The 27,584-nt window shown below is 39.6% G+C and overlaps 2 protein-coding genes and 1 long non-coding RNA gene across 5 annotated transcripts; 2 read left to right on the top strand and 1 right to left on the bottom strand.

Moving 5' to 3' along the window:
* The first annotated feature begins 2,780 nt into the window (after positions 1-2,780).
* LOC115688215 (uncharacterized) lies at positions 2,781-11,209 on the top strand. Of its 3 annotated transcripts, XM_056310509.1 has the most exons (9): positions 2,781-2,981; positions 3,192-3,242; positions 3,390-3,896; positions 4,578-4,733; positions 4,828-4,878; positions 5,203-5,250; positions 7,490-7,932; positions 10,412-10,688; positions 10,866-11,209. In XM_056310509.1, exons 1-9 carry the CDS (start codon positions 2,924-2,926, stop codon positions 11,015-11,017), a joined length of 1,743 nt encoding a protein of 580 aa, XP_056166484.1. In that variant the 5' UTR covers positions 2,781-2,923; the 3' UTR covers positions 11,018-11,209. The 3 variants fall into 3 exon arrangements, with proteins under 3 accessions (XP_056166484.1, XP_030469841.1, XP_030469839.1); XM_030613979.2 differs by having other exon boundaries at positions 2,783-2,981; positions 10,412-11,209; XM_030613981.2 differs by lacking the exon at positions 5,203-5,250 and having other exon boundaries at positions 2,782-2,981; positions 10,412-11,209.
* Positions 2,834-3,698, bottom strand: LOC130137920 (uncharacterized). The gene is made up of 4 exons (XR_008816355.1): positions 3,581-3,698; positions 3,429-3,491; positions 3,169-3,336; positions 2,834-2,975 (listed from the first exon to the last, which is right to left on the bottom strand). It is a non-coding gene; the product is annotated as an uncharacterized LOC130137920 (long non-coding RNA).
* A 2,743-nt stretch (positions 11,210-13,952) lies between the features above and the next one.
* LOC115688197 (uncharacterized) lies at positions 13,953-26,249 on the top strand. Its single transcript, XM_056310735.1, has 7 exons — positions 13,953-14,109; positions 23,725-23,796; positions 24,155-24,606; positions 24,688-24,834; positions 24,927-24,989; positions 25,358-25,402; positions 25,903-26,249. The coding sequence occupies exons 3-7, from the start codon at positions 24,261-24,263 to the stop codon at positions 26,247-26,249; spliced, it is 948 nt and encodes a 315-aa protein (XP_056166710.1). The 5' UTR covers positions 13,953-14,109; positions 23,725-23,796; positions 24,155-24,260.
* Positions 26,250-27,584: the final 1,335 nt, after the last annotated feature.

The raw sequence follows: 27,584 nt of genomic DNA, 5'->3' as shown, positions 1-27,584 counted from the left end.
CAATTCTTTTCTTAAGCATGTTGATCTCGATATCCTCTTCGGTCGATGTATCGTCGATAACCTCATCTTGTGCACTTCCAAACGGGTACTTTGAATCACCACATTAGGAAAAGGTCTTATCCATCTTGTCTTGATCACAGCTTGGGGGATTGTCGTTGCCACTGTGTAATGACCACTCGCAATAGAAGCTCAAACAATATTCCCAGCCAAATAAAACCTCTATCCCCAAGGGAGGGAACTGGAAGTGAGCAAATTTTTGCCTCTCTAAAGCAACTTTTTCAAAGGTGAGCAGCAAAAGCTGCTCGAGGGTTGAGTAGGCAAACACAGGGCATTCACATACACGTTAAAGAAGAATATTAGGATCTTACATTTAGAGCCTCTAATAGGCATACATAATCGAGAAATGCTAGCAAAAGGCAAACCTGTCAAACTAAACCCTTTTGTATCCTCATTATCCGCTGCAGCTAAGCCTGACTCAGTCACATCCGTGAGGTCACACTTGCCAACAAGAACACACGAACCCCATATGACAGTTAGAAGCATGACAGTTGAACCCGCAAGCAAGCCCATTCCAACAGAGACTTGACTTTGTGCAGTTTCCGTGCTTCCAGACAGTCTAGATACTGCAGAAAACAATAATGAAAAGCATTTCTCGAGAAATTCATTACAATCATCAAATGAATAAACGCATCATCAATCATCAGAGACAGGAGGAACCCTTAGACACACAGAAAAGGTGAAAATTTCCAAACTGGGTAGCTGAGTAGGAAATATAACGTTCTTGTTTAGAAAAAGACAAGGTGATGAAAACTACTCCCAGCAACCAGTGCCGAGCGTTTAAAAATGTTACAAAGCAATCAACCAAACTGTTCAGCAACAGAAATGCAACTTAGGCAAAGAATTGACTAGTCTTATCCTCACAAGAGGATTTACTACAGAAGTTAATGACATAAAGCTATGCAACAGAGACCAAAGGACTAGATTATTATGTGTAACCGGTAAAAAGAAGATGCATTCCAATATTCCGTTGCTCAACCAAGCATCTGCCACTTGAATCTATTTAACTTGATATTGTCATCCACTTTGTAGTGCGCAATCCCCGAAGTATAAATCTCGCCATATCTCGAATATGGGCATCTTTTTTTGCATCTGGATCCGGGATCCTGACCCGAAAAACAAAACACTTACAGAACGTATAGTCCCATTATAGCCAGTGAAAAGCAAATCCACCTTGGCGGTGTCCTTCGGATCGTAGATAATCTTACTACGGCAGTGGAAGTGCATTAGGGTCAGGGCAGGTACAGGACATCGAGATGCTACTCCAGTAGTAAGACAGACAATTACATCTGCATCTTCGGCAGAAATATCCCTACCAAATCCAGGTTCCAGATAACACTCAAATTGCATCAGGTAAAATAGCTTACGATGAATTGCAATCATATAAAAAGCAACAGCAAGAGTTCAGATTCAGTGAAACACCAAAACGATAAATTTTCAGAAGGGAAACGTAACCGAGCGCTCTATTTTCTGCCCACTATAACTTACTCTACTACTCAACTTCACTTCACTCTCTCAAAGTTTCTCAGGAACTGCGCCCGAAACACGAGCCGTCCGGCAAATGCGAAACCGACCAAAACTCACCGAGAATGAGCATGGCGTCGGGTAAAGCCCCATGAGTGTTTGTGATTATCACCAAACTGCCTCTGCCGCTGAACATGATCTGGGGGAGGCCGAGCGGCCTCGCCTAGGTCTGGCGGTCGACCTCGCCGTCGCCCAGATCTGGGCGACGGCGAAGTCGACCGGCGGCCATGGCAAGGCCGAAGCTGACCCCCCCGATCACGGCGACTTCCAAATCCAGAAAAGAGAGAGATGAGAGGAGATCCAGCGCAGGATTGGAGCTTACGTGGAGCAGGAGCGAGCGAGCGAGCGGCCCTGGCTTCCTCTCGGCCGAAGCGAGCGAGCGAGCGGCCCTGGCTTCCTCTCAACGACGACAGAGAGAGACGGGCTTCAGATCAAAGGGATGAGAGGAGACGAGAGACAGACATGTTTTTTTAAGAAATGATTCTGACCTTTGTTCCTCAGAAATGGTTCTGAGTTTTGTTCAAGAAATGAAAAACCAACATTTTTTTTGTTCTGATTTCTAGTTCAGAATCGGTTCTGGAACAAAAATTTGTCCCGGAAATAGAAAAATGAAATTGCGTTAACAAACGGGTTTCTAATCCAAAACTGATTCTGGGAACAAAAAACCAGTTCTGGACTGAACCAGAATGGTTATCATGCGGTACCTTAGGTTTTTGGGTCATTTTAGGGCATATATATTGTGCTCCTTTTTTTTTTATAGATCATTGTAACTAATTGTAAGGCGCTTAATGATAATTTATTAAGTTCAAGCCCCCTCATTCTCTCTTTTTGTCCCCAAATTTGATTACAATTTATATTGAATAATTCATTATTTCATAATTTCATTATTTTTTTTATTTCATAAATTTTTTTTAAAATTTTAAATTATGAACCGAAACCGGCAGGAACTGGAACCGGAACCGGCCCAGAACTGGAACCGGAACCGGAAGGAACCGGCCCGGAACTGGAACCGGACCGGAACCGACCCGGAACCGGCCCGGAACCGGAACCGGACCGGAACCGGCCCGGAACCGTCCGGTTCATACATGGCCAGGAACCGGAACCGGCGGTTCCTGAACCGTGGCCATGTCTAAATCCAACCGCTATAAAGTGGAAAAAAAGATATGCTTGCTTGTTGTAATTGTAGAGGCTCGTCTTTACTTTAAGGCAGGTACCTGTATATAAGGAAGGAGTGGACTCCCCCAAAGGGAGACTAAAACTCTTTAATAGCTGAATATCTTACCCATTTTTGCATTCTCCGTTTACTTCGTTGTTGAAAAACTCTAACCAGGAGAGCAACCCAATGGCGGCGCAGCCAAGTGATGGATCAAGAAATTCGGATCAAGCAGAACAACCTGCAGGTACATGTTGCATGTTCCAACCGAGAAAAAAATAGATATAAGTGATGCCGTCTTAAAACATGCTGGCACTTTTATTTTATCATGGTTCTTTGTCTTTGCTTTATCGTCGAATAGACATAACCCTGACCTTGGCTAGGAAAAAGAGAAAAGATAAAAATAATCAGTATGGGACGGATTTTATGCTCACTCTTTCTCCTACATATATTGAAGATGTTCGTGTAAGCGTTGGATTAGCCCCTTCTGAATCCGGAGGTGCTCCAGGTGCGTTATCCCTCAAAAGAGTAATTTCAGAGTGAAATTACTATCAGGGGCGGATCTTCATGAAATTGTTCTTTTCTGGGACCCTTCTCAATGTCTTCAAGGAAAACGTATTAACAACATGGCCTGAAAAGTATGCATCTATTGCAGAAATATCGAAAGAGGAAGTGGATGGACACTACTACCGACCATTGCTGCAAGCTGCATTCAAGGGTGATTGGGAATCTGCTAAAAGATTTTTTGAACGAGATTCTGCTTCAAAGACGGCCAAAATAACAAGCAGATCAGAAACAGTGCTTCACATAGCCGCTTTGAGTGCACAAGACCAATTTCTGGAGAACCTGGTTGAGCTCTTGTCTCCATGTCTGGAAGCGCTTGAAATGGTTGATTGTAATGGCCGCACAGCCCTCCACAATGCTGTCCTGTGTGGAAGGATAAGGAAGGTCAAGGCATTAGTTAGAAGTAATCCTAAGTTGACGCAACTTGCAGATAATGAAGGACGTGTTCCTTTGGCAATATCTTCTCTGGAAGCTTCTATGCATAAGGAGATTGCCTGGTTCCTGGCAAAAAGTACGACAAATGATGGGCCAAGTAATCCCTTCAGCGGTCCCTCTGCGATTAAACCCATTTTAGATTTCACCTACTCTGGTCATCATGGTAAGATCACCATCGTTCTTTATCTTAATTCCATTAGTTTTCCTTCGTTTTAGACTTCGTTCATTTCGCGAAAAATAACTTTGAAGAAAATGATTTCCGGATTTTTCAGTGTTCAGTTCACGCAAAATAAGCTAGTCAAGGAAAAGTATTTTTTGCCAATGAAAAAAACACCTTCAAAAGTGGGGAAACTGTTTTCCGCTTTTTCAGAAAGCAGAAAACATTTTTCATATCTTCTTTTACCTCACTTTCTTTCACCATATACATTTTTCTTTATTTTTTCTTTTCTTTTTGTTTAAATTGGGTATTTAATTTTTTTTTCTTTTTATTCGTCCTCGGTCGGTTGCTGGCCATGGCAACTGGCCACAAGTGAGCTCGAGCCTCACCACAAGCTGGCAATGCTCAAGCTCGCCGGAAGAAGCAAAAGTAAAAAGAAAAGAAAAGGAAAATAAAGAAAAATAATTTAAAAAATTCGGCTTTTTTTTTAATTTTCCCTAGAAAATCAAATCAGATATCAAATGGTGAAAAATATCTTTCAGCTCGGTTTTCAGATTTCAGCCGAACATCGGAAAATATTATCATTTTTCTAAAAATCATTTTCCAAAACATCACATTTTTCGCGAAACGAATAGAGCCTTAAACTTACCTTATTTTCCTAATCAATTTGTTGGTGAATTGGGATAGATATCACCCTTTATCTAGTCTGGCGGTACCCTCACTTACTTACCATGAAAAACACAAACTATGCCAACCCATCTATACTGCACGTGTTGGCGGTGATGCCGAATCAGTTTCCCAGCGGAACCAGGCTCAGTGTTTTGGAAGCATTGATATACAAATGTCCGTACTTTCTGCACTTGCATCCCTTCATTACTGATTCCCTTCGGATGATCGTACCTGGCTCATCACCTGCTGTTTTGTTTATGAACTGAAGGTATTCCGGTGGACTTGAACTACAAACCAACAGATAAAAATTCGGATCCATGTGGGTATGCATTTTTGCTGTTGGGCATTAATCTTAGGACCTTTCATGATTTTGAACTTCAAGTCAATTTCCTTAGATTGATTCCCTCCGTGCGAGCAAAAGAAACCGGAAATGACTGTTTCTTTGTAAAAATATATTTTCGTTAATAATGGCATGAAATCGAACTACTTTATGGATCAGCTACTCCCTGGGAACCATACATGATTCAATCAAGTGCATAAGTATCGTAAAACTTAATTAAATGGACAATGTAAGTAACGAATTACGAGGTCCTGTAATGATTTCAAATATGGTGACCGGGTTTTTTCTACAATCTGATTGCAGTGCTTCAATATCTTACAAGGTCACTTTGGAATGCCGCCAAATTTGTAGGTACGCTTCCATTTTATCAAGATAGCGTCTCTATCTCTGTCCCTCTCACTTCAACCAAATGACTAAGGCTTGTTTGTTTTTGACTTCTTTTATAAGTTGAGAAAAGCTCCCACTTAAATCTTTGCCATAATTTGGAAAATAATTTGTGTAAGGTCCACCATGTGTGAAAAAACCATTACACATTCACCATAGGATGGGTCGTATTTGTGTTTGAAGTTAGTTTTGTACTTAAATTTTTCCACTTGTCAATCATCCAACAGTGAATGTGTAACTTGTTCTTCACAATGTTTGATGGAACAATAAAAATCCTTCAAAAAATTATTCAATCTTAAACAAAGTTATATATGAATTTCAGTATTAATATTTTTATATTTTGAAAGATTTCAGATATTCACCAAATTTTAATTACAAGATTGGCGAAATTGTTAAAAAAAAGTAAAAAAAGAAAACTGAAACTGCAAATTGAGGCGAGATTTGATGTTAACCTTTGAATCTCTTGCTTGTGGCTTAATGATCTAAGCAGAAAATATCGAATAAGAGTTACGTAAACCTAAGAGTTCTCCTTCAATCTTGATTGGTGAAATCATGTTCGCTTATCATCTCTATCAAACATATAAATCTTTCTGAAAAAATAAGAAAAATGAACCCATGTGTATTTGTTTCCTCCATTACGGGTGAAGTGCTTAAAGCCTAAATATTTTTTCTTAGACTGCTACTTCATCTCAAAACATCACGAAAGAACACGTTGCGAGGGTGCCAGAATTGGGAATGCGACCGGGGGCAAGCCCCTCACATTATTGACTATGAAATAAGGTTGCAATAGACGATGGCAGGGGTTTATCATTTAATCGCAACTTTAAAAAGGCGTGAAGAATTGGAATAGGAGCAGGTAGGAAAAATCGAAATAATTTGTTTGGGAGGGCTTCGAATAGAAGAATATTTGAGGGGGAGCGAATTTCGTGGGTCCCAACAAAATCGTGCATCCCGGAATTGCACCCCAAGTACATCCTATGTAAACAAGCTGTTGGTTAGATATTAAAGGAGTTTTGTCCTCTTATTATAATCTTGTATTTTAAATTTGTTGGAAGCACTCCAGAAAATAAGATCCTAAATATATTAGGGCTGATATTGGAGAACGCGCTCTTAAGATTATCCGAGAAGGTGGACCACTCGAAGCGAGCGAAAATTAGCCAAAACACTACCTGACCACTAAAATAAGTCCTCTAGTTCCCAAAACTCATTCAAAACTTTTGCCCATAGTTGCACTTGTCATCTTCACACAACTTTTGTATGCACCCCACATACCGTTTAGCCTTGTCCCTAATTCTTCTATTTTTGTCCAAGAACAAAAAGAAAACAGAAGATAGTGTGTTGCGTTTTTCTATCAGATTAAAAGTTATGTTAGAATAGAGTCAATTTAAATCTACTCACTATGTCATTTAGGTGTAACAAGTAAACTGGAACGTCACTTACCATTATGTGACCTCGTGGAAGTTTTGATTTGTTAGAGACAATAGATGGAGAAAGAAAAAGTTTTTGTTCTTGTGCTGAGCATAAATAACAATATTGGATTGCACGATTAATATGAACTTGTTTATTACTAGTTGCTACGCATATTCGAATAATATTATCTAAAATAATCTTATATATGAAAAGATTACTGTGATTTACTCTAGCTAGATAGATATCGTTAGCGTGGTTATTTTCAGAGTTGTTCTGTCAGGTTAAGTCTTATAATTATATTCTCTTAATAATAATAAACATTGTAAAGCGTCGTTTGAACTTCGAAGGAAGATAACTACCCTCTAATCACTTCTACTTTCTTCACATCCATTTTTTTTTCATCCAAACATGATATAAACATTTTCTTGGAAAATGCCAGAAATGATTTTATACCTTTTCTGGTGCTTTGCATCGGCAATCTAAAACTCACACTTTGAAATTGAGGACTGAATCCCAAAGGAGAAAAAAGCTCAAAATCGCTTTCCTAAAAGTAAAAGATAAAGGAAAAAGAATGAGATCGTTTTCCCAATCACCCGACAAACCAAGCTCTAAATGTGAGAAATTATGACAATTAGTAAACTGTTTTTTTTTGTGGTCAAAGACAATTAGTAAACTGTTGTTAGATGCAATTTGGTGTCTAAGAAAAATCCAGAGCTGGAGAAGTTTTTTCTAAATCCAATTGCCGCCCCTTCGTTTTTCATTTTCTTTTTCTGTTTTTTTTTTTGACATTTTGTAGTTCCTATAATCAAGAGAGTTCACGAGGTGAAGCTGAGACACCTATCGGCAGCCGAGCTGGCAAAACAAGTTTGCATTGCAATCTCTTATATGAATACTACCGAGATCGCCCAGTTTATTGAAGAGGGTTTGTTGTTTCAAGCTACAAGCAGGGGAATCAGAGAAATGGTGAAGCTATGTATTAAGTTTTTCCCGGAGCTTATTTGGATTTCGCCTCATGGTAGAAGTTTGATGGCACATGCTGTGAAGTTTCGCCAAGAAAGGACTCTCGGACTCTTTTTAAAGGTAAGCTCAACCAGTGAGTTGTCAATAGTTCCGGCGCCTACGTGGGAAGAATCGAACGATGTGATGTCCATAGCAGCTAAATACAACCCTAAGTTCGATGCAGTAACTAAAGTTGCCGGAGCAGCTTTTCAAATGCAAAGAGAACTCCAATGGTTTAAGGTAAGTATCTTTCTTTTCATATATTTAAACGGCACTTAATGATAAATATTATATCTTCTTGAAAAAATTCTTTAAAATATGATAGCTAGAACTTTATCTGATAGTCTTGAGAATATACATAAAACAATTTTTTTATAGTAACTAAGCGATATCCAGCTAAGCTTTTGCGCACCACGAGGTCTACCTTCTTGGGTGATTTTAAGGGTAGACCACCTTACATCCGTATGGTGCATTCAAACTTCATTTCTGAAATGCTTTCAATATGACTTGAATCCGAGCTAGAGGTGGCAAAATGGATCTAAAATCCATATTTTAATCCATATTTAATAATGTGGGTCATAAATGGATTACCTTAAGTTTTAAAGACAAGTTTAAGTGGGTCATAAATGGGTTAGTTAACAACTTAAATTGGTCTTAAATGGATTTTAAATGGGTCATAAATGTGTTAGTTATTTAATAAGTTTAAGTGAGTCATAAATAGATAAGTCATTTTTTTAATTCTTTTAATTTTCTGGTTTTTCATAATTTTTTATTTTTTAAGTTTTTTTCCTTTTACTTTCTTTTCCATTTTTTTTCTAGGAAATCCGGCAACGGTCACCAGTCGCCGGTCGCCAGTTTTCGATTGTCGCTGGTCGCCGGTCATCGCCGATTGCCGAACGTTGTTGGTCACCACTGGTCACCGGGTCACTGGATGTAGAAGGAAAAAAGAAAACAAACAAAGAAAAAATAAAAAAAAATCATAATTTTTTTAAAAATTATAAAAGTTATATATATTTTTAAAAATTTATAAGAAACAAGTTTTTCTAAATTGGATTTAATATTAAAGTCTTTTAACAATACGGGTCAGTCAGGTCGGGTATGGGTTGGGTCGGATTTGGGTCGCTAGATTTGCACTACATAAATATGGGTCAAAACGGGTTAAATGTCAATATGGGTCAAACCATTTTCGATCCGAACCCGACCCAACTCACCTGTTTGACACCGCTAATCCAAGCCCACTATAAGAACAAGAAATTCTTTTGCAAACTAAGCCAACGCTTTGTTGGTACGTAGAACTTTTAAATTCCACATGCTAAACACAAATTAGTAAGGTAAGTTGAGAAACAACACTACATCCTTAAAACAATTTACAAAAAATAGGAGAGACTGATTAGAGACATTGGGGCATTGACACTGATTGAGACTAATCATAATTCAATTTTACTAATATAACTATGATCCACCACTTAATCTAATCCAAGTGACTCTTTCTTAAATTCTACCGACTTTTTCTATCGGTGTCCGCCAACATGCTATTAGCAGATTATTATGCAAATCACGTCATTTATAGCCCACATATTAAGGTGGAGCCCAAGAAAACATTTAAATCAGTTTTGCTTATACTTTCACGATAGCTTTGCTCGTTCCATTGAATTATTTAAGATTATAGTGTAGTTCATATATAATTAAATGTATGTAGATGGATAATGATTTAATTAAAGTAATATGAATTGAATCTTCTCTTTTTCAATCAAAAGGTTATATAAGTTCATTTATGGCCACTATTTTCATTCGCTATTAATTCAAGAACACTTCTCATTAGTTAATTTAACTATTAACTAAAATTTACTCATGCAAACCGTTGTCTACAAAAAAAAAATAATTCATGAAGCTTTTACTATATATTTACCTTTATTTTATTTCGACACTATTCCTCTTTGTCGTTAAAAAAAGAACTTTGGACAATTACCTAAAGTCCTAAAGCTTTGAATTCATGTTTAATAAGTCCTAAAGCTTGACACTATTTTTCACATTAGTCCTTTCATTAGTTCTGTCAATTTTTTTGTGGACAGAACATCTACGTGGCATTTTTTTTTATTTTCTTATATGTTTTGCACAAGTGGCACTAATATGGCGCAAAATAGGTACCAAATCTCAAAAACTACAAATAGAAAAGGCTAGAGTTAAAATAAAAAAAAAAGAAGAAGAAGGTTAAAGCATAGAGAGAAAGAGATCATCGAAGAGGAACAAGAAGAGGCCACCCCTTTGCCACTAGCAAGGTTTGGGGACCCTCGTCGGGGTCGCTTCGAGTGCAACGACACTTGCTGGACCGCCAACGAGGGTCAGCTGCCCTCGTTCATATGACTCTAGAAACAAAATACAACACATAGGACTCAACAAACACATAGAAGTACTAAAAAACTCATTCTCGGATTTCTTGACTTGCTCTTCATATTTTTTCCATAAATTCCTCTAGAAGACTCCAAACCGGATAAAAGTTATATTATTTGACTATAATGAAGCATGAAATCATCATCGAAGCTTAGAAGAAGGTGACCCTAGGAATTTTTCCAGCAAAGATGGACTTAACCTATAAGCAATTTCGCATTAAGTGTTGAATAAGTCTTAATTTCCTTGAAATGTTCCTTTATAAGTTTTTTCTGAAAATTTTCAATAATTAATCCACTTATTGTAATTCATGTTTGACTCTTATGCATAGGCTGTGGAAAAGTGGATTGAACCTTTTGTGAGAATCGTCACATTTGATTCCAAATCATATTGGGACATATTCGTGGAGCAACACAATGAGTTGCTTGAGAAAGGAGAGAAGTGGGTGAAGGACACAGCAAATTCATGTATGCTCGTCTCAACTCTAATTGCTACAATATTATTCGCTGCTGCATTCACTGTGCCTGGAGGGAATAACGGAAATACTGGAGTGCCATTGTTGTTAGGAGAGGACTCTCTCCTGGTTTTCGCAATTTCGGATGCTTTAGGTTTGTTCTTCTCCGTGACGGCCATCTTGCTATTCCTAGCCATCTTAACTTCGCGGTATGAGCCACAAGATTTTCTTGAATCATTGCCTAAGAAGATTATAATGGGCCTTTGTTTTCTCTTCCTCTCCTTGGCTTTCATGCTGGTGGCCTTCGCTGCAACTCTCACAATTGTGCTAGGTAAGAGGCTGGAGTGGGTTCTCATTCCCGTTACTCTGCTAACCTGCCTCCCCGTGGCTTTATTCGTAGCACTACAGCTTCCCCTGCTGTACCAAATGGTTAAATCCACATATGGGCCGAGCATCTTTCGTGCCGAGGACATTTGGAAGTGAGGCTTAATTATCGGACGAGATCATGACGAATTTGATTTGAGCGTATAAGTCTTGGTCATAGTTGGTTGTAGCGGGTCCAATATGATATTGTATTTCCTTAAAGCATATGGACAATTTCTATGCAAAATTATGTTTCCCTACCTTGTTACAAAAAATCTATGTATAAAATCACCGGATCAATTTAAATTTTCATCCTATGGATATTTCCAAATAGAATCTACACATACATAGGCAATTATGTTCAAACATTTAGTACCAAAATATGCTCAATTCATGGAATAGAACTTTCAAAAAATTAATTTTTTTTAGTTTTTTCTTCTTATAATTTAGATGCAGGAATTTCTTCCAACAACTTAAATATCCAGCCTCTAGGTAATCCCAAATAGAATCTAAATGTCATATAAACAATTGTTTTAAACATTTATCACCAAAATATGCGCAATCATGAAAAATAACTTTTACAACATTTAATTTTTCTTTTGATAGCTTAGATGCATGAATTGTTCCATCAACTTAATCGTGTAACCTCAAAATTAGTCTTATTTTTTTTTTATAGATATTGCAAATCACTCTTACCTATCGCCCCATTACTTTGTTGATGTAGATTTGTCATCGACGTGGAAGTGCCACGTCAAGTTGGAATTGGATCACGGGGTATATTTTTGAAAATAAATTGAAATTTGCTAATTTTTTTTACACAAAACAAAATTCGAGGCAGATTTGAAACTAAACTTAAAGTTTGGAGTTTTTTTTTAGATTAAAAAAAGTTTGAAGCAGATTTAGGACTGAACCTAAAGTTTGGGGTTTTTTTTAAGATAAAAAAAAGTTCGGAGTAGATTTGGGACTTTACCTAAGGTTAGGGATTTTTTTTAAGGGAATTCACCCCTTGCATTTATAGATTATGCCTTATTTTTTCATGTTGAGACACCTAGCAAGTATCAGAATACCACGATGTTACTTTCCCAGTGATTTTGATGCTTCTTAGCGTTGTACAAAAGGCATCTTTTAGCGTTCCAACTTTATTTTTTGGGATAATAACATAAATAGTCCCTAAACTTTGGCCCAAGCAGCACAAATCCCCAACTCCCATGCGAATGTTCTCAGGAATCAAGTTCTCTATCTCTCTCCCTAAAAAGATGTAGAGGCAGTTACTCATCCACTTCCCGATGACGGATTTTCATCATTCGACTCCGTCCGTATCCGAATCGACAGCGACGGCCACCACCACCCAGCGCAGATGATGCTGCCGTTGCCTTCTGTGCCTGACGTGGACCAACGGTGGCCGCGGTGGCAATGACATCATTCATTATCCTTGCGTAGATGCCTCTGCTGCTTGCAACCGAATCACCAACTTGGAATCGCTCGCCGCTCCTGCCACTAGCACCCGATTCTGATTCCGTCTCCGCTTCGCCTCCTACCTCCTTGCCCATTAATTCAAGTTCAGAGACTACATCGAACATTTTCATATAGTTCATGGACTAAATTGAACATGTACCAAAAGTTCAGGGATGACATTAAACAAATTAAAAGTTCAGGGATCACATTGCTCATTTGGCTAAAGTTCAGGAACTACATTGAACAAATTAAAATTCAAGGACCAGATTTCACATTGGGCCAAAGTTTATGGATTATTTGAGTCATTATCCCTTTAAAATTAAAAGACATCTACAACTAAATTGAACATGTATCAAAAGTTCAGGGATGACATTAAACAAATTAAAAGTTTAGGGATCACATTATTCATTGGGCTAAAGTTCAGGGACTATATCGAACAAATTAAAATTCAGGGACCACATTTCACATTGGGCCAAAGTTTATGGATTATTTGAGTCATTATCCCTTTAAAATTAAGGGTTAATACCACCAAAAACCCCAAACTGGTACGCGTGTAACAATTTTACCTTGAACTTTTTTTTTTACCACAAAAAACCCCAAATTGGTACACCTGTGACAATTTTACCCCAAACTTTTTTTTTCACCACTAAAAACCCCAAACTAGTACACCTGTGACAATTTTACTCCAAACTGGTAAACCCGTGACAAATTTACCCTAAACTATTTTTTTGACAGCGAAAAATCCCAAACCGGTACACCTATGACAATTTTACCCTGAACAAATAATTTTTTAATTTTATTTTTTATTTTTTCGAATTTTTTTTATTAAATTTTCTTTTCTTTTCTTTTCTTTTTTTTCTTCATCTTCAACCTCTGGTCGATCGCCGGGCGGAAGCTGGCGAGGTCGGCCCCACCGACCGCTGGCGAGGCTCGACCTTGCCGGTGTCGGACGAGGGCTATCCTCACCCGCCCAGGCGAGGGCCGCCCTTGCCCGACTCAGGTGAGGTCCGCCCTCGCCCGACTCAGGCGAGGGCTGCCCTCGCTGGCGTCGGGCGAGGGTCGCCGTTGCCTGGGGGGCGAGGATAGCTCTCGCCCGACGCCGGCAAGGGCCACCCTCGCCCGACTCAGGCGAGGGCTGCCCTCGCCGGCGTAAGGCGAGAGCTGTCCTCGCCTAACGCCGGCGAGGGTAGCCCTCGCTTGATGCAGGTGAGGGTCACCCTAGCCAACGCTGGCGAGGTCGAGCGTCGCCAGCAGCCGGCGGGGCCGACCTCACCGACTTCCACCTCTGGCCGGTCGCCGGTCCGGTGACCGGCCAGAGGTTGAGGATGAAGAAAAAAAAAAGAAAAGAAAAAACAAAAAAATCAATAAAAATTCAAAAAAATAAAAAACAATATTAAAATTTTAGTTCGGGGTAAAATTGTCACATGTGTACCAGTTTGGGGTGTTTCGTGGTATGTTCTGGGTAAAATTGTCACAGGTGTACCAGTTTGGGGTTTTTGATGGTAAAAAAAAAGTTCGGGGTAAAATTATCATATGTGTACCAGTTTGGGGTTTTTGGTGGTATTAACCCTAAAATTAAAAGACATCTACAGCTGGAACTTTGGCTCCATCCACAAGAGAAGTTGAACAGAATATAACTTCGACTTCAACTGCGTTAAACTACTTCTCTCCTTTAGATTTTTACATGCTCGTAAGACGGCACGACAAAGAATCCTCTATGGATACCCAACGCAGTTCGATTTCGAAACCGTTGTCAGGTATGTTCCGGTCTTTCCTTTATTGTTCTGATTTGATTCCATGAGGTGATGGAAAAATTGGAAAAGTTTCACTTCTTTCATCTATGTTTCAAAGTAATGTAAGCAAGGGACGATATTATGAACAGGTAATGTATTGAAAATTGTAACAAATCTTTCTTTTCCAAATTTCTCCACGAAAATACGTTGGTAGAAGTTTTGGTTGCCTTGTTTTTGTTGACACCTAAATTTTGCCCAAATCATTTAGGGTTTTATCGCATAAAAATCAGGGTTTAATCTTTTAATCCCTTAGCAAAAATATTTTCATTAAATTGCATGACGGATAGACATTAGGCACATTTGCATTAATAGGGCCTATTAGGACACAAAAAAAAGAAAAAAAGGATTTCCGGACCGGGTTTGTCGGCCCATTCTTTTTTCCCTCTCCTTTTTATTTTTTCGCGCGGCCTTTTTTTTCCTCCCTTTTTATTTTTCCACGCGGGCCGGCCCTCTTTCCCTCGGTCCGGCCCGCGTCTGTCCATCTTTCCCCACCAGTCAACCTTCTGAAACGTACGGGGGAGAAGACCGAAACAGTGCAGAGGCCACAGGACACAGAAGCCAGAGGGGCGCGGGGGACGCCGGCGCTATCCTTGGGTCGAGGGCAGGCCGGCCACGGCAGGCTGGCGGTGGCAGGGTCCATGCGCTCCTGCCGGCCGGATCCGCGCCCCTGGCCGTCCTTAAATCGAGGAGAGAGAGAGAAATGGGGGATTGCAGAGAGTTCCGGGGGAGAGAGCCGAGAGAGAGCTAGAGAGAGAGAGAGAGAGTCCGGAGAGCGAGATCGAAGGCGAACGGTCCCCGGTCGGTGACCGTCGCGCCTCAGCCGCGGCCGACGAGCCCCTTTTCACGGTAGGTCCCGGTCCCGAGCACTCGCCGGGTTTCGTTTCGGTTTGGTCCGATTAGGGGTTGGTCTCCCGAGGATCCCGGCTCGTAGGTGTGCGAGACGCGCGGGTGTAGCCCGATCTACCGCGTTCGCCCTCCATTCGCCACCGCCTAGTCGGGTAGGGACCGTGGCCACCTCCCCTGCTTTCATTTTAACTCTGTTTTTTGGGGGGGTCACTGGCCGGAGCTCGCGGCCGTCCGGCTTGCGCGAGTTCCGGCCCGTGACACCTTGGGCTCGGTCCTGCTGGTCTGCATATGGTTCTGTGTGAATCCCGGACACATTTGAGTCTTGATCGAGTCGGAAATTTCTGATTTTTGCCACGCACTCCAGCTGTTTGATGCTTTGCCGAAATGAGATCCGCTCGTTGTTTTCCTTTGAGCATGCTGCGTTCTGGTGTCTCTCCCTTCATTGGCGGTGTCTTAGTCGCATCCGGGCTTAGGGCGGAAGATCTGGTGTGTCGCCGACGAACAAGAGCGGTCCGCGTTAGGCGGCCGAGCACAGGCTCGGCCGTGGCGTCGTAAGCCCTGACCTCTCCGGTCAGGGCGTGTCCAACAGCGGCCGAGCACGGGCTCGGCCGTGGAGCTACGAGCCCTAACATCTCCGGTCAGGGCATTTCTAACAGCGGCAGAGCACGGGCTCGGCCGCGGAGCCATGAGCCCTGACCTCCCCGGTTAGGGTGCGTCGCGCGGCGGCCGAGCACGGGCTCGGCTGCCGGACTAGAAACCTCGGCCGGGGCTCGGGGAAGCCGGTGTCCACGCCGGCCGGCGTGTGGCGATGGTTGAACGTGCGCTCCACGTCGGAGCGGCGGCCGGTGTACAGGCGAGTCCCGGGGAGCGGTGTGGCGGCCGCCAACCGGGTACGGCGACGCACGTCCGGGTCGGGTCGCGGGTCGGAACCGGGTAGGGTTTTATTTAGTGTGTGGGCTTTAGTGTTTTATTAGGTCTTGAACCTTTCGCGGGTGGGCCAAAATCCGAATTTGGGCTGAAGTGTTGTTAGTTTCTTTATTTATAGTGGGCTGGGCTTTTGTTTTTTTTTTTTTTAAAAAAAATTCGGCCTAGGCCCCTTTTTCTTTCTTTATTTGTTTTATTTGCCAGACCGGGCTCAATAAATGAACCCGGTCCGGTCGTGGACCCGGGCCGGCGCGCCCGGGTCGGATGTGGAGATCCGACCCGGATCCGATTTTATGTCATTTTATTATTTTAATATTAAAAAAAATGTAATTAAATTTTTTTTAAAAAATATATATATTTTATCCGGGTCGGATGCGGAGATTTGACCTGGTTTGCTTTATATTATTTTTATTATTGTAACATTAGAAAAATAATTTTCAAAAAAATTATCAAAAAAAAATTAAAAAAATTATTAAAAAAATTCAAAAAAATCAAAATTTTATTTGGATTTTGGAATTGATTTTTCTTGTTCTATTATGTGTTTAGTGTCATGTTTGATTTCATGTTGCTTGGTTCACACACTTTGAATTGCGTGTTTAATTTAACCTCGCACGTAGTTGTTTATGCATGTTAGGTCTAAGCGTTGGTTGTTGCTTTCTTTAGCTTAGTTAGGAATGGAATTTTGAGACTCCCAATTAGTGTGAGTATGTTAGGTGGTGAATTGAACAAAATTTGGTACCGAAAGGGCACTAATTAGTCAATTAGTGTAATCAAGTCCCCGTACCTATTGAATCTCTAGTTCGTAGAAGTGAAGCTTTTCTCCCGTGCTTTACTTAGGTGTCTAATCGACCTATCAAAAACTGATTAGTGGCGACTCCTAGGTGAAATTGATTTGCATGTTAACAACTTAAACTTAAGTCGCGAATTGGTATGGGCTTGGGAGAGCTCGAGCTAGGTTTAACTTAGTAATCCATTAGCCAAACCACCTTAGACGGCGGGGCCGGTTCGGGGAGGTCGCGACAGTTTTCAAAACTTGAACTCTAAAACTAAAAACGATCGAAATTAACATTATTTTGTTCAAGGATTGCTTTAAAAACTATACCAAACATGTTTTTACAATTTTCATTCCTGCTGAAAACTCATATTTTTCATTCACCAAACATATTTTCCTGAAAATGGAAGATGAAAAACAGAACAGTTTTTATTAGATACTTTTGTGAACCAACACACTCTAAATACCACGAGGGATTTGATGGTGATTTTGTTTTTAGAAAAATGGCGTAATGACGCATGAGCCGACTCGAGAGGCAGATATATTGATTCAACAAAGCTGGCAGTCATGCAATTATAGTTTTTCTCTTGACCCAAGTCTTCGTTACCTAAAATCACGCGTCAAACTCAAGTATGTTTCCTGAAAAAACATTGTTTAGAATTTTCTGAAACAACCAACGGAAAATGACTTCTAGATAATTTGGAAAGTCCAATTAAATCGTCAGAAATTCAAATCACTCTTTTTGGAACAAAACTTAGTTTAAAATTGGGAATATTATAAAAAAAAAAGTCCTAAACCAATTGCAATTATGCCAATTCAATCTTAAAATTTTTTTTGTCAATTCATTCCTAAACATTTTGTATTTGTATTAATTTAGCCCACTCGACCAATTTTGGCCGGTCGGTGCTAACATGAACCCCGGCCGGCACTGATGTAGATAATTTTTAATATTATTTATTTATTTATTATAATATTTATTTTTCTTTTCATTTTCTTCCTTCTTTCCCACATCGACTGGCGAGGCTCGCGAGCCATTGGGCAAGGGCTACGAATCCCTCATCGACTCGGCCTCGCTCGCGACTAGGGAGGCCATGGCCGCCTTTGCCCACGGCTAGTGAGACTTGCCTCGTGCGCGGCCCCCAAGCCTGGCCTAGATTTGGGCGAGGCCAAGCAAGGGCAGTGACCCTCGCCGACAGCAAGCAAGGGCTTCATGGCCCTCGCCCAGTGGCTGGCATGGGAAAGAAGGAAGAAAATTAAAAGTAAAAGGTAAAGGAAAAGAATAAATAAATAAATAAAATTTTTGAAAAAATAAAAATTATTATTAAAAATTATTCACTCCAGCGTCACTCGGACGGCCGGTGTCCACGTCAGTGCCGACTGTCCAAAGTTAACTAGATGGATTGAATTGACACAAATGTAAAAGATTTAGGGTTGAATTAGCCCAAAAAAAGGTTTAAGACTGAATTGACATAATTGCAATAGGTTTAGGACTTTTTTGGTAATTTTTTCCTTTAAAATTAGTCAGGAAAATAACATTTTTTTGTCCTTGTAATTTTGACAAAGTGACTTAAATTTTCACCACAAAATAGTATGAGAATTGGAATTATTGTCAAACAATTGAAAGTAACATATTTCAACCTACAGGGACCAAAAAAATTTAATTTCCCCGAACTCAAAATGCAAAAGCAATGTGTGACCACCAAATACAGCTAATTGATTCATTTTGTCTAAGGTACAGGAATGGTGTAAAGTTCTTGCCACAAGCACAAGACAAAATAATATGGATTTTGTCAGAAAAAATAGATCAATTATTTTTCCTAACCGTTAAGTCAATCAATAAAGCTCGATCGGTGTACTTTGTTTAAGAAAGAAACCATGCGGTGCATCAGTATGACGGTGATAATGTTATCAACTGGTATCCTATATCAACGATAACGGGAAAAATACCAAAAAGGTCCTAAACCTATTACATCGGTACCAATTCAATCCTAAACTTTTCAATTGGACCAATTTAGTTCTAAATCTTTTTATATTGGTACAAATTCAGTCCATCTGATCAATTTAGGCTGGAAATCGCTGACGTGGATGCCGGCAGTCCTATGTGACACCGCCAACACTGACATGAACTAATTTTATAAATTTATAATTATTTTTTCATATTTTTTTAATGTTTTTTATTTTTTTTTCTTTTCCCATAACTGTTTGGCCGGCGAGGTCGTTGGTCGACCATCGCCGGCCATAGGCGAGGGCTGCCATGCCCTCACCAGCCATGACGCCCTCGCCCATATCCAGGTGAGGGCCGAAACCCTCGCTCGCTACAAGCAAGGGTGGCGACGCCCTCGCCGGCCAATAGACGAGGGTTTCAGCCCTCGCCTGGATCTAGGTGAGGGTTCGACGCCCTCGCCTGTGGCCGGCGAGGGCGAGGCAGCCCTCGCCCAGACTAGCCTATCGCCGGCCAATCAATTTTGGGAAAAGAAAAAAAAAGAGAAAAAATTTAAAAAATTTGTCCACGTGGCACCATCGACGTCCATATCAGCCATTTACGTCTTAAATTAGCCGGATGGACTGAACTGGTACCAATGAGAAAAGGTATAGGACTAAATTGGTCAAATTAAAAGGTTTATGACTGAATTGGTACCAATCTAATAGGTTTATGACTTTTTTGATACTTTTCCTCAAGTGTAACTTATAAAGAAATAGTATTAATTGATGAAATTAATTTGATTAAGTTAATCAATTTATTTTAATTTATGTATAGTCTTGTTATAATGGTTATGTGAAATTATGGATAGTGATAAAATTTTGCATCGACTTAACTAATAAATGATGCGGAAAAGATCAAAATAAAAACTCACTAAAAAACACAATATCTAAGATATGAAAGTTAGAAGGTCCTACGAAACTAATTTTTGGTGTAATACCTATCTCAAAAAAAAAATCGGATCTCTGTTAAACCTAACGTTAAACTTTTTTCTTGTTTAAAAGTTTTCCATCTAATTTTAATACGGACAATTTATACAAGTCATGTTTGGATAATCCAAAGCATGTAAACTGTTAATAATTTTTTCACGGTTATCGATGTTGAATTCTCTTTTTGGTAACAAAGATGTTCACGTAGACGTGAGTCAAAAAGCAGAGCCACCGATAAAGCTAACCAAGCCGATCACGGACCCACTGAATGTTTGTAACTTTGAATTTTTAATTTTCGTTATTCATAAAATCGTGTTTCATGCAATTTGACTTTTTTAATCTAAAATATTTTAAACTGCACAGTATTCAAATGCTGACATATAAATCCAAATATAATCTTTTTCTAATATTTAAAAGCTGAATAACATGCTTTATTATAATTGAGAAAGCCCCCAAAAAATACCTTTTGACTTCCAAAGAGTAAAAGAGTTATCTCATAATTCCTAAATGATATCACGGATAAGATCAATGGTGACAACAAAATAAAAAGTAACTAAAAAACACATTGTCAGCATTGGAAAGTTACAAGGTCCTCCAAAAATAATTCATGATACAATAAGTTTTAAAAAAAAATCATGACCTCCGTTAACTTTAAAGTTAAATTTTCTTTTTAGTTTACCATCAAAGCTTAACACAAACAATTCCATGCAATGAATGAGCCGGATACTAGTCATGTATGGATGATCTAAAGCATAAAAAGTGCAATTAATTTTTCTAAGGTATATATGTTTATTTCTTCTTTTCTTTTTTTGATAACAAAGAGGTTCACATAGACGTGAATTCAAAAGGCACAGCCACTGATAAAGCTTCCCAAAACGATCGTGGTCCAACGGAAGGTTTGTCACTTTGAACTTTTAATTTTTATTTTCAATGAATCTTGTGTTTCATGCATTTTCACTTTTTTCTTATCCGAGACATTTTAAATTTCACTGCATACAAATGTGGACATACTAATTCAAATATAATCTTTTCGTAATTTGTCAAATTTGAATAAATATTAAAGTATAATGGAAAAAGATTCCCCCCCTCCCCCCCCAAGAAAATTATTACTACCAAAGAGCGATGAATGCGCTAATAGATAAAGGTATGTTGACTGACTGTGTAACTAATAGGATATAAGCAATAAAATCTGAGTACCCATAATTCTACGGAGGCTTACCTGTCCTTCTTGGTCTATCTCTGGAAATAAAATTATGTTTTCTTCAGGTTTTTCAATTTTTATATTATCAGTAAACGACTTAACTAGTTGTGAAAAAATTACTTCAAGCTCCGCCTTCTTCGTAGCACTTTCGAGAATTTATGACAATGAATGAACGATTCTTTACGGACTCATCAAAAGCAACATCTTTGCTAACGATAATTTTAGATAAATTAGCACAACAAAATCTATATCCCTTTACACTAGAAGCATAACCAAGAAAGATGCATTCTTTGTCGTAGGCTCTAGTTTCCCCTCACTAACATATGCATTTGCCAAACATCCAAATATTTGAAGAGAGGAATAATCAACGGGTTTACCTAATCATACCTTTCCAGATTTTTAGTAAGATATGCAAGGAGAATGATATACCATTCTACTGTGGTGTATTTACTGTAATATGATACCTCACAATATCTTTATTTTTGTAGAATTTATTAAACCCGCCTCCACAAAATTCTAGCTCATTATTAGTTCTCAACCTCTTGATCTTCTTATCGGTCTGTTTCGCAATCAATATTTTTCATTGCTTAAATATAACAAAAACATCACTCTTTTGCTTTCGAAAATAGACCCAAACCTTCCTTGAAAAATCATCAATGAAAGTGAGTAGATACCTTGAACCAAGGCCTTCCGAAGGATCTTTCGCAAGCCCCAAAGATCAGAATGAATATAATTTAGAGTGCCATTTGTTGTGTGTATTTCTATTTTGAAACAGACCCTTTTTCCGTTTCCCGAAAACACAATTTTCCCAGAAAAACAAATTTCAATTTTTTGACCCCATAGAAAGCATCTCTTACTCAGCACATCCATCCCTCTAATACTCATATGGACTAATCTTATATGTCATAATTTAGTGTTGTCTGATTTTATCATAGCGGATGAGACTGCAATTGAACCAATAACTATAGTGCCTTGCAGCTAATATAAAGTGCCAAGTTTCAACCCTTTCATCAATAGAAGTGAACCTCCCATAATCTTTATAACTCCACCTTCATCCATAAACCTACGACCTTGAGCATCAAGTGTACTCAAAGAGACAAGGCTCTTCTTGAAATTAGGAATGTGTTTGGCATATTTCAAGGTTCTTATCATGCCGTCGTGCATCTTAGTCGTGTATCTTAATGCTGACAGTCCCAATCCCAACTGCTTTGCATTTAGCCTTATTTCCCATTATAATAACGTCGCCATTATATCCTTTGTACGTGGAGAACCAATCACGATTAGGACACATGTGGTACGGATAGCCTGAATCATTAATCCAATTATCACTGAATTTGTCTTTATCATTTGCAACTAATAACAGGTCTTTATTTTCTTCTTTAGTAACACCAACTTGAGCGGAATTTTCGTATCCATGATTCCGTTTGTTTTGGTAGTTATGATTGTTCTGTTGATTTGCATTCCCTTGATTTCACTTATTCGAATTATTTTCTCTTTGCTTCTTTGGCTTCATTTTCGGACAATTCTTCTTGATATACCCATTAGACTTACAGTAGTTGCAAATCAGATCCTTATACTTTGATTTTGACTTTCTTTTGCTATCATTGCTTCTCTCAACAGACCTTTCCCTAGCTGTTAAACCAGTCCCATGATCACTACTGCCTTCATATGTATCTAGTTTCTGCTTATTTAAAAGACTGGTTTTGATATCTTCAAGATCGATAGTTTCTTTATTAACAATCATGGTCTCTCTAAAATTCTTATAAGAGGGAAGTAATGAAACTAATAAAAAAAGAGCTTGATCCTCACATTCAATCTTAACATTAATACTTCTTAATTCAGAAATAATAGCATTGAACTCAGAATTGTGAGACTTAAGAGAAGCGTCTTCAGCCATATAAAGATTGAAGAGTCGTTGCTTGAGCTTCAAGCAATTGGTGAAGGATTTTGTCAAAAAAAATACTCTCCAATTTTGTCCAAAAACCTACCGTTGTTTTCTATTCTAGTACCTCCTGCAGAATTTCATTCACGAGACACAATTGGATAGTAAACATAGCATGTTCAACCAATTCTTCCCTAGTTTCATCTAACGTGCATGTCGGTTTCTTCCCTTTCCCAATTAGAGTTTTCTACAAACTCTACTATGTAAGAACAACCAACATACGAACCTGCCAAAGGTTAAAATTGCTGCTCTGTGAAACTTCTCAATATCAAATTTCGTTGTTGAACTCGAATCCATAATCAGAAGATCGAGAAAACCCTATGGCTTTGATATCCGATTGTTATGGCCAATGTAGAAACTACAACAAAATTAAAACTAAAAAGAATAAAAAAGCACACAGATTTACATAAAAAAACCCTTGCGGGAAAAACCATAGGGAGAGGAGAAGCAAAATCCACTATGGCACTTCAAGAATTACAAAATGTGGCTAAAAAACCTTAAGACTTTTTTAATCTCTATTTCTCAACCTAATAATTTGAGAAAAAAAAATATTTATACTGCTAGGTTACGGGCTTGGGCCCCCAAGCCCTCCACTACAAACACTAAACCTACATTTTTTCTCAAGTCGAGTATCCACAAATTTCAATTCGGATATAAAAAATCAATTTGGGTCGAATACCTGAAATAGAATTTAATACATACTCAACAAATTCATTAAAAAACACATTGCCCAAGATTAAGTTTGAAGGTCCCACAAAACTAAGTCATAATATAATTACTATCTCGAAAAAGAACTCATTATCTCTGTTAAGTTTAAAGTTAAATTTTTGTTTTTTGTTTAGAAGTTTACCTGTTGAGTTTAGTACAAAAGATCCTATGCAATGAACGAGCCTGATACTAGTCATGTGTAAATGATCTAAAGCATACCAACTGTAATTAGTTTTTCTAAGGTAATTTATGTTCATTTCTCTTATGGTATCAAAGAGGTTCGAGTAGACAAGAGTTCAGAAGGGACAACAACAAATAAAGCTTCCCAAGATGGAGCACCAAGTGAAGGTTTGTCACTTTGAACTTTTGATTTTCAGTTTTTCACAAAACCTGTGTTCCATGCATTTTGACTTTTTTTAATCCAAAATTTTCCAAATTTCACAACATAACGTATAAATTCAAACATAATCTTTTCATAATTTTTATAATCTAAATAATATCTGAAATTATAATTGAGAAGGCCCCAAAAAAGATACTTCCAAAGAGTAAACTGATGCTCTCACATAAAAAGGTATGTCGAGTAAACGATCAGCCCTGCACTTGCTTCCACATTTCATTGCAACTATGAGCAGTTGCAATGGTTACATTTGACCTAAACAACCGAAAGTGCGAAAACCTGTGGGCTTATAATGTGCAATTTTTGCAGCCAGACCAACACCAGAGGTCAATGAAAAGTATCGACCATTGATTGAAGCCGCAATGAAAGGTGACTGGAAAGCTATCAAGAAATCCTTAATGAAGATCACGAAGCAATGATGGCCAAAGTTATGACTGTAGAACATGATCAATTTACCGTGCTCGATGTTGCGGTTATGTTCGCACAAGATCAATTGGTCGAGAACCTAATCGAGTGCTTCCCTCCAGAATATAAAGATTTCAGTAGTGCTCTCTACAATGCTGCCAAGGGAGGAAGAATAAGGATGGTAATGGCGTTAGTAGACAAAGTTGATGCTGAACCTGAAAGTGTAGCCCTTGCCTTCTCGGCTGCTGTTTCAGGTGCTCCTATGCAAAAGGAGGTTATCAGCTACCTGGCTAGACGCACAACATCCGCTCCACATTATAGTAGCTTGACCACCCTTATCAAGACCGGCCATTTGGGTAGGATTTTACACTCACTTATTTATCCCATTTCATTTACTGTTTGCTTAAATTAACTTTTTGGTTCTTGTATTCCAAAAGATATAGCCTTGTATTTAGCGCACAGATATGCTGAGTTAGCCACATCCAAAGATCGCGAAAACCGTAGTCCGTTGGAATACTTGGTGAAGATGAATTACTTCCTTAGTGGAGCTAAACTCAATTTTTGGGAAAGATTTATTTACAAATGTACGTGCTTCTAGCGCTTCTTTTGTTAGATATGTACAATTCGAGCAACTCTGTCGACATGGTGTTCACTCTATCTGTTCTCATTTTTTTAGGTATCCCTCTATGCTTGGTTGATACATCATTTGACAACTCCAATGACATGAAGATGACCCGAGGTATATCTGTTAATATACTTCGTGGATGAACTGACACAACAAAAAGCTTATCATTTGGGGATCCTATTGACAAAAAAAAGTTAGGGGACAAGGACTACGTCTATGTATAAAAATTGATATTTAAACCATAATATATGTCACAAATTAATATCTAATGTAACGTTTGTAAAATTAGTCCAGAATTCTTATTCAATGTCAAATTGACAAGTAGAATTATTAAAAGTTGTACATTTGGATTTCAGTTCATAGAGGTTGATTAATCCAAGTTGTTTTTGGACATTTTCAAGCATTATTAAATTTAATGTATCTTTTGTTTGTCATCAATTCCTATTGCTGACACGATTCTTCTCTCCTCTTTGTGGTGGTAGCAAAGCGGTTCAAGACATTAATTTGGAATTTTGGCACAATACCAGGTACACAAAACTGCCAAGATATTTACAGAAAAAGGACCTACCGACAATAGGGATCTCTAAATTTCAAAAAGTGTAAATTGATGTTTTCAGTATATCCCTTTGAGATCATAGTTCTTGATATGGACCGTCTCTCGATTCGTATACTGGGAGACTATGATTCGATTCAAAGTCTAAACGATATGTATCCATTAGGTGCCTTAGTAAGGAAACTAAATAAAAACGAATCTACTGATCCATTGCTAATCTTCCCATTTTTCTCAAGAAAATTACTCTTTTTTTCTCATGAGATTGTGTGTGTTCATTGATAGATCTAACTGTTAAATGATGCATGCATTCGATTTTCAAGTAATAAGAAGTTTGCTATATGGGTTAATATATTAAATCCATAATTTTATTTTTCAACTACTATATATAAATAAGACCACGACGCAAATGGGAGAGCCTCTTTAACCTGTCGATTCTTTATCATTGGAAAATTGCTTATATGATATTACGTACAGCACCTTTCATCAAAAGGATTGGAGAATCAAAGTTGAGGCACGAATGTTCAATTGAGTTTGCAAATCTAGCTCTTACCAAGATGAAGACTCATATGGAAACTCCTGAACTACTCCAATTATTGACTTTGCACATCGTCCTTCATGCTACATGTAGCGGAATCTATGAAATTGTCAAGTTATGTATTAAGCATTTTCCGGAGTTGATGTGGGATAAAAATTTCACAAAAGAACTTATAAAAGAAGTTGTGAACGGACGGCATGTTGAGTTGTTTAGACTAGTGAATGCACACAACACAATTCCATATTTGATTGACAATATTTGGACGGTTGAGGGCCTGTTGGTGTGACATTCCGGATTTTGACCCATTTTTGGGATTTATAGAACGTGTAATTCGTCAGTGCGCTTATAATAGAATCTCGCCCGGGAACTGATCACTCTCGGGTTCTTGTTTTAAAAATAGAGATTTTGCTAGAATCGCACTCGATCGAATTTTGCCGTTATTTAGACCCCGAACTTGGCAGTAGATTTTCGGGAGTTTCGGGACGAAATAAATTGGACGGTGTCGATATTATTGTGGCCAGCCTCGAGATTGCCAGGAATAGTGGAAAAGTGAAATTTCGACCGGGTGCGGATTTAGACTAGCAGACCTCCCTCGTAGTGTGTTTTGAGTTATTTTATTTCAGCCAATTGCCCTATAATATTAATTAGGCTTTTTGTGGGCCGTTGATTGTTTTTGGATTCGAACCGTGTCCGTTGGTTCGCGCTCGAGGATAAATATTAGCTTTTTCTTTCTCTCTCTCCTTTCTCCTCTGCGCCGCGCCACCCACCCCCGTGCAACGTCCCCTCCTGCGCACGTCTCTCTTCTCTCTCTTCTCTCTCTCTCTCTCTCTCTCTCTCTTTCTTTCCTTTCTTTTTCTCTTCCGCCGCGCACGCCTTCCCCATGCACACGTCCCTTCCCCTCTGACCCATGCAGACCAACCCCTCCCCCCCTCTGTCTCTCTTCTCTCTCCTCTCTCCTTCTTTCTCTTCTTCTTCTTTCTTCTCTCTCCTTCCTCTTCTTCTTCTTTCTTCTTCGGCCCGACTGGTTCCATTCCTGCTTCTGCTCGCCGACTGCAACCACCGCCGGTCGCCCCGTCGCCTGGCCGTCACGCGTCGCCGTCGCCAGCTCGGCTCGCCGCCGTCTCCCTCGCGTCTTCGCCGTGCCGCAGCGCCTCTCGGTGGCTCCGTCCCGACGCTGCCTTTCCCCCCCTCCCGAGCGCGCGAGATCGGCTCGCCGCTGCGTACGGCGAGTCCCAGCCGTCGTCCAGTCGTCCGGCCAGCTCCCCAGCGCCACCCCGACGCCTGAGTGTCGCTGTCGTCACCGCCGAGCGTCCCCCAGCCGCACCAAACGCCTCAGCCAACCTCTTCTTCTCCCCGTTGGCTTTCCGACGTTCGTCGCCGCCGCTCGCCGTCGCTCCAGCCGGCCAGCCTGACGCCACCCGACGTCCCTTCTGCCACCGACCGTCGCCATGCCGCCCGAGCATCGCCGGCTCCGAGCCCTCACCGCCTCAGCTCTCTCTCTCCCTCGCCACCCCACTCCGGCCGACTCTACTCTCTCCCTCCGAGCTGGTCGTCGGAGAGCCGCCCTGCTCGCCGCCGCGTCACCGCCACCGCCAGCTGCCGGAGCAAGCCCAGCCAGCCA

This window comes from Syzygium oleosum, unplaced genomic scaffold (genome assembly GCF_021117445.2).
Source record: "Syzygium oleosum isolate NSW1041296 unplaced genomic scaffold, Sole_v2.1 Sole_v2.04, whole genome shotgun sequence".
Taxonomy (NCBI): domain Eukaryota; kingdom Viridiplantae; phylum Streptophyta; class Magnoliopsida; order Myrtales; family Myrtaceae; genus Syzygium; species Syzygium oleosum.
Note: the sequence above shows the minus strand (reverse complement) of the source record. Positions and strands in the feature narration are given on the sequence as shown.

Coding starts and splice junctions, on each gene's coding strand:
- LOC115688215 (XM_030613979.2), top strand. CDS start 2,924: ATGGCGGCGCAGCCAAGTGATGGATCAAGAAATTCGGATCAAGCAGAA. Junction 5,251..7,489: donor GAATGCCGCCAAATTTGTAG/GTACGCTTCCAT, acceptor GACATTTTGTAG/TTCCTATAATCAAGAGAGTT. Junction 7,933..10,411: donor GAGAACTCCAATGGTTTAAG/GTAAGTATCTTT, acceptor TCTTATGCATAG/GCTGTGGAAAAGTGGATTGA.
- LOC115688197 (XM_056310735.1), top strand. CDS start 24,261: ATGATGGCCAAAGTTATGACTGTAGAACATGATCAATTTACCGTGCTC. Junction 24,835..24,926: donor GGAAAGATTTATTTACAAAT/GTACGTGCTTCT, acceptor TCATTTTTTTAG/GTATCCCTCTATGCTTGGTT. Junction 24,990..25,357: donor TGACATGAAGATGACCCGAG/GTATATCTGTTA, acceptor TTGTGGTGGTAG/CAAAGCGGTTCAAGACATTA.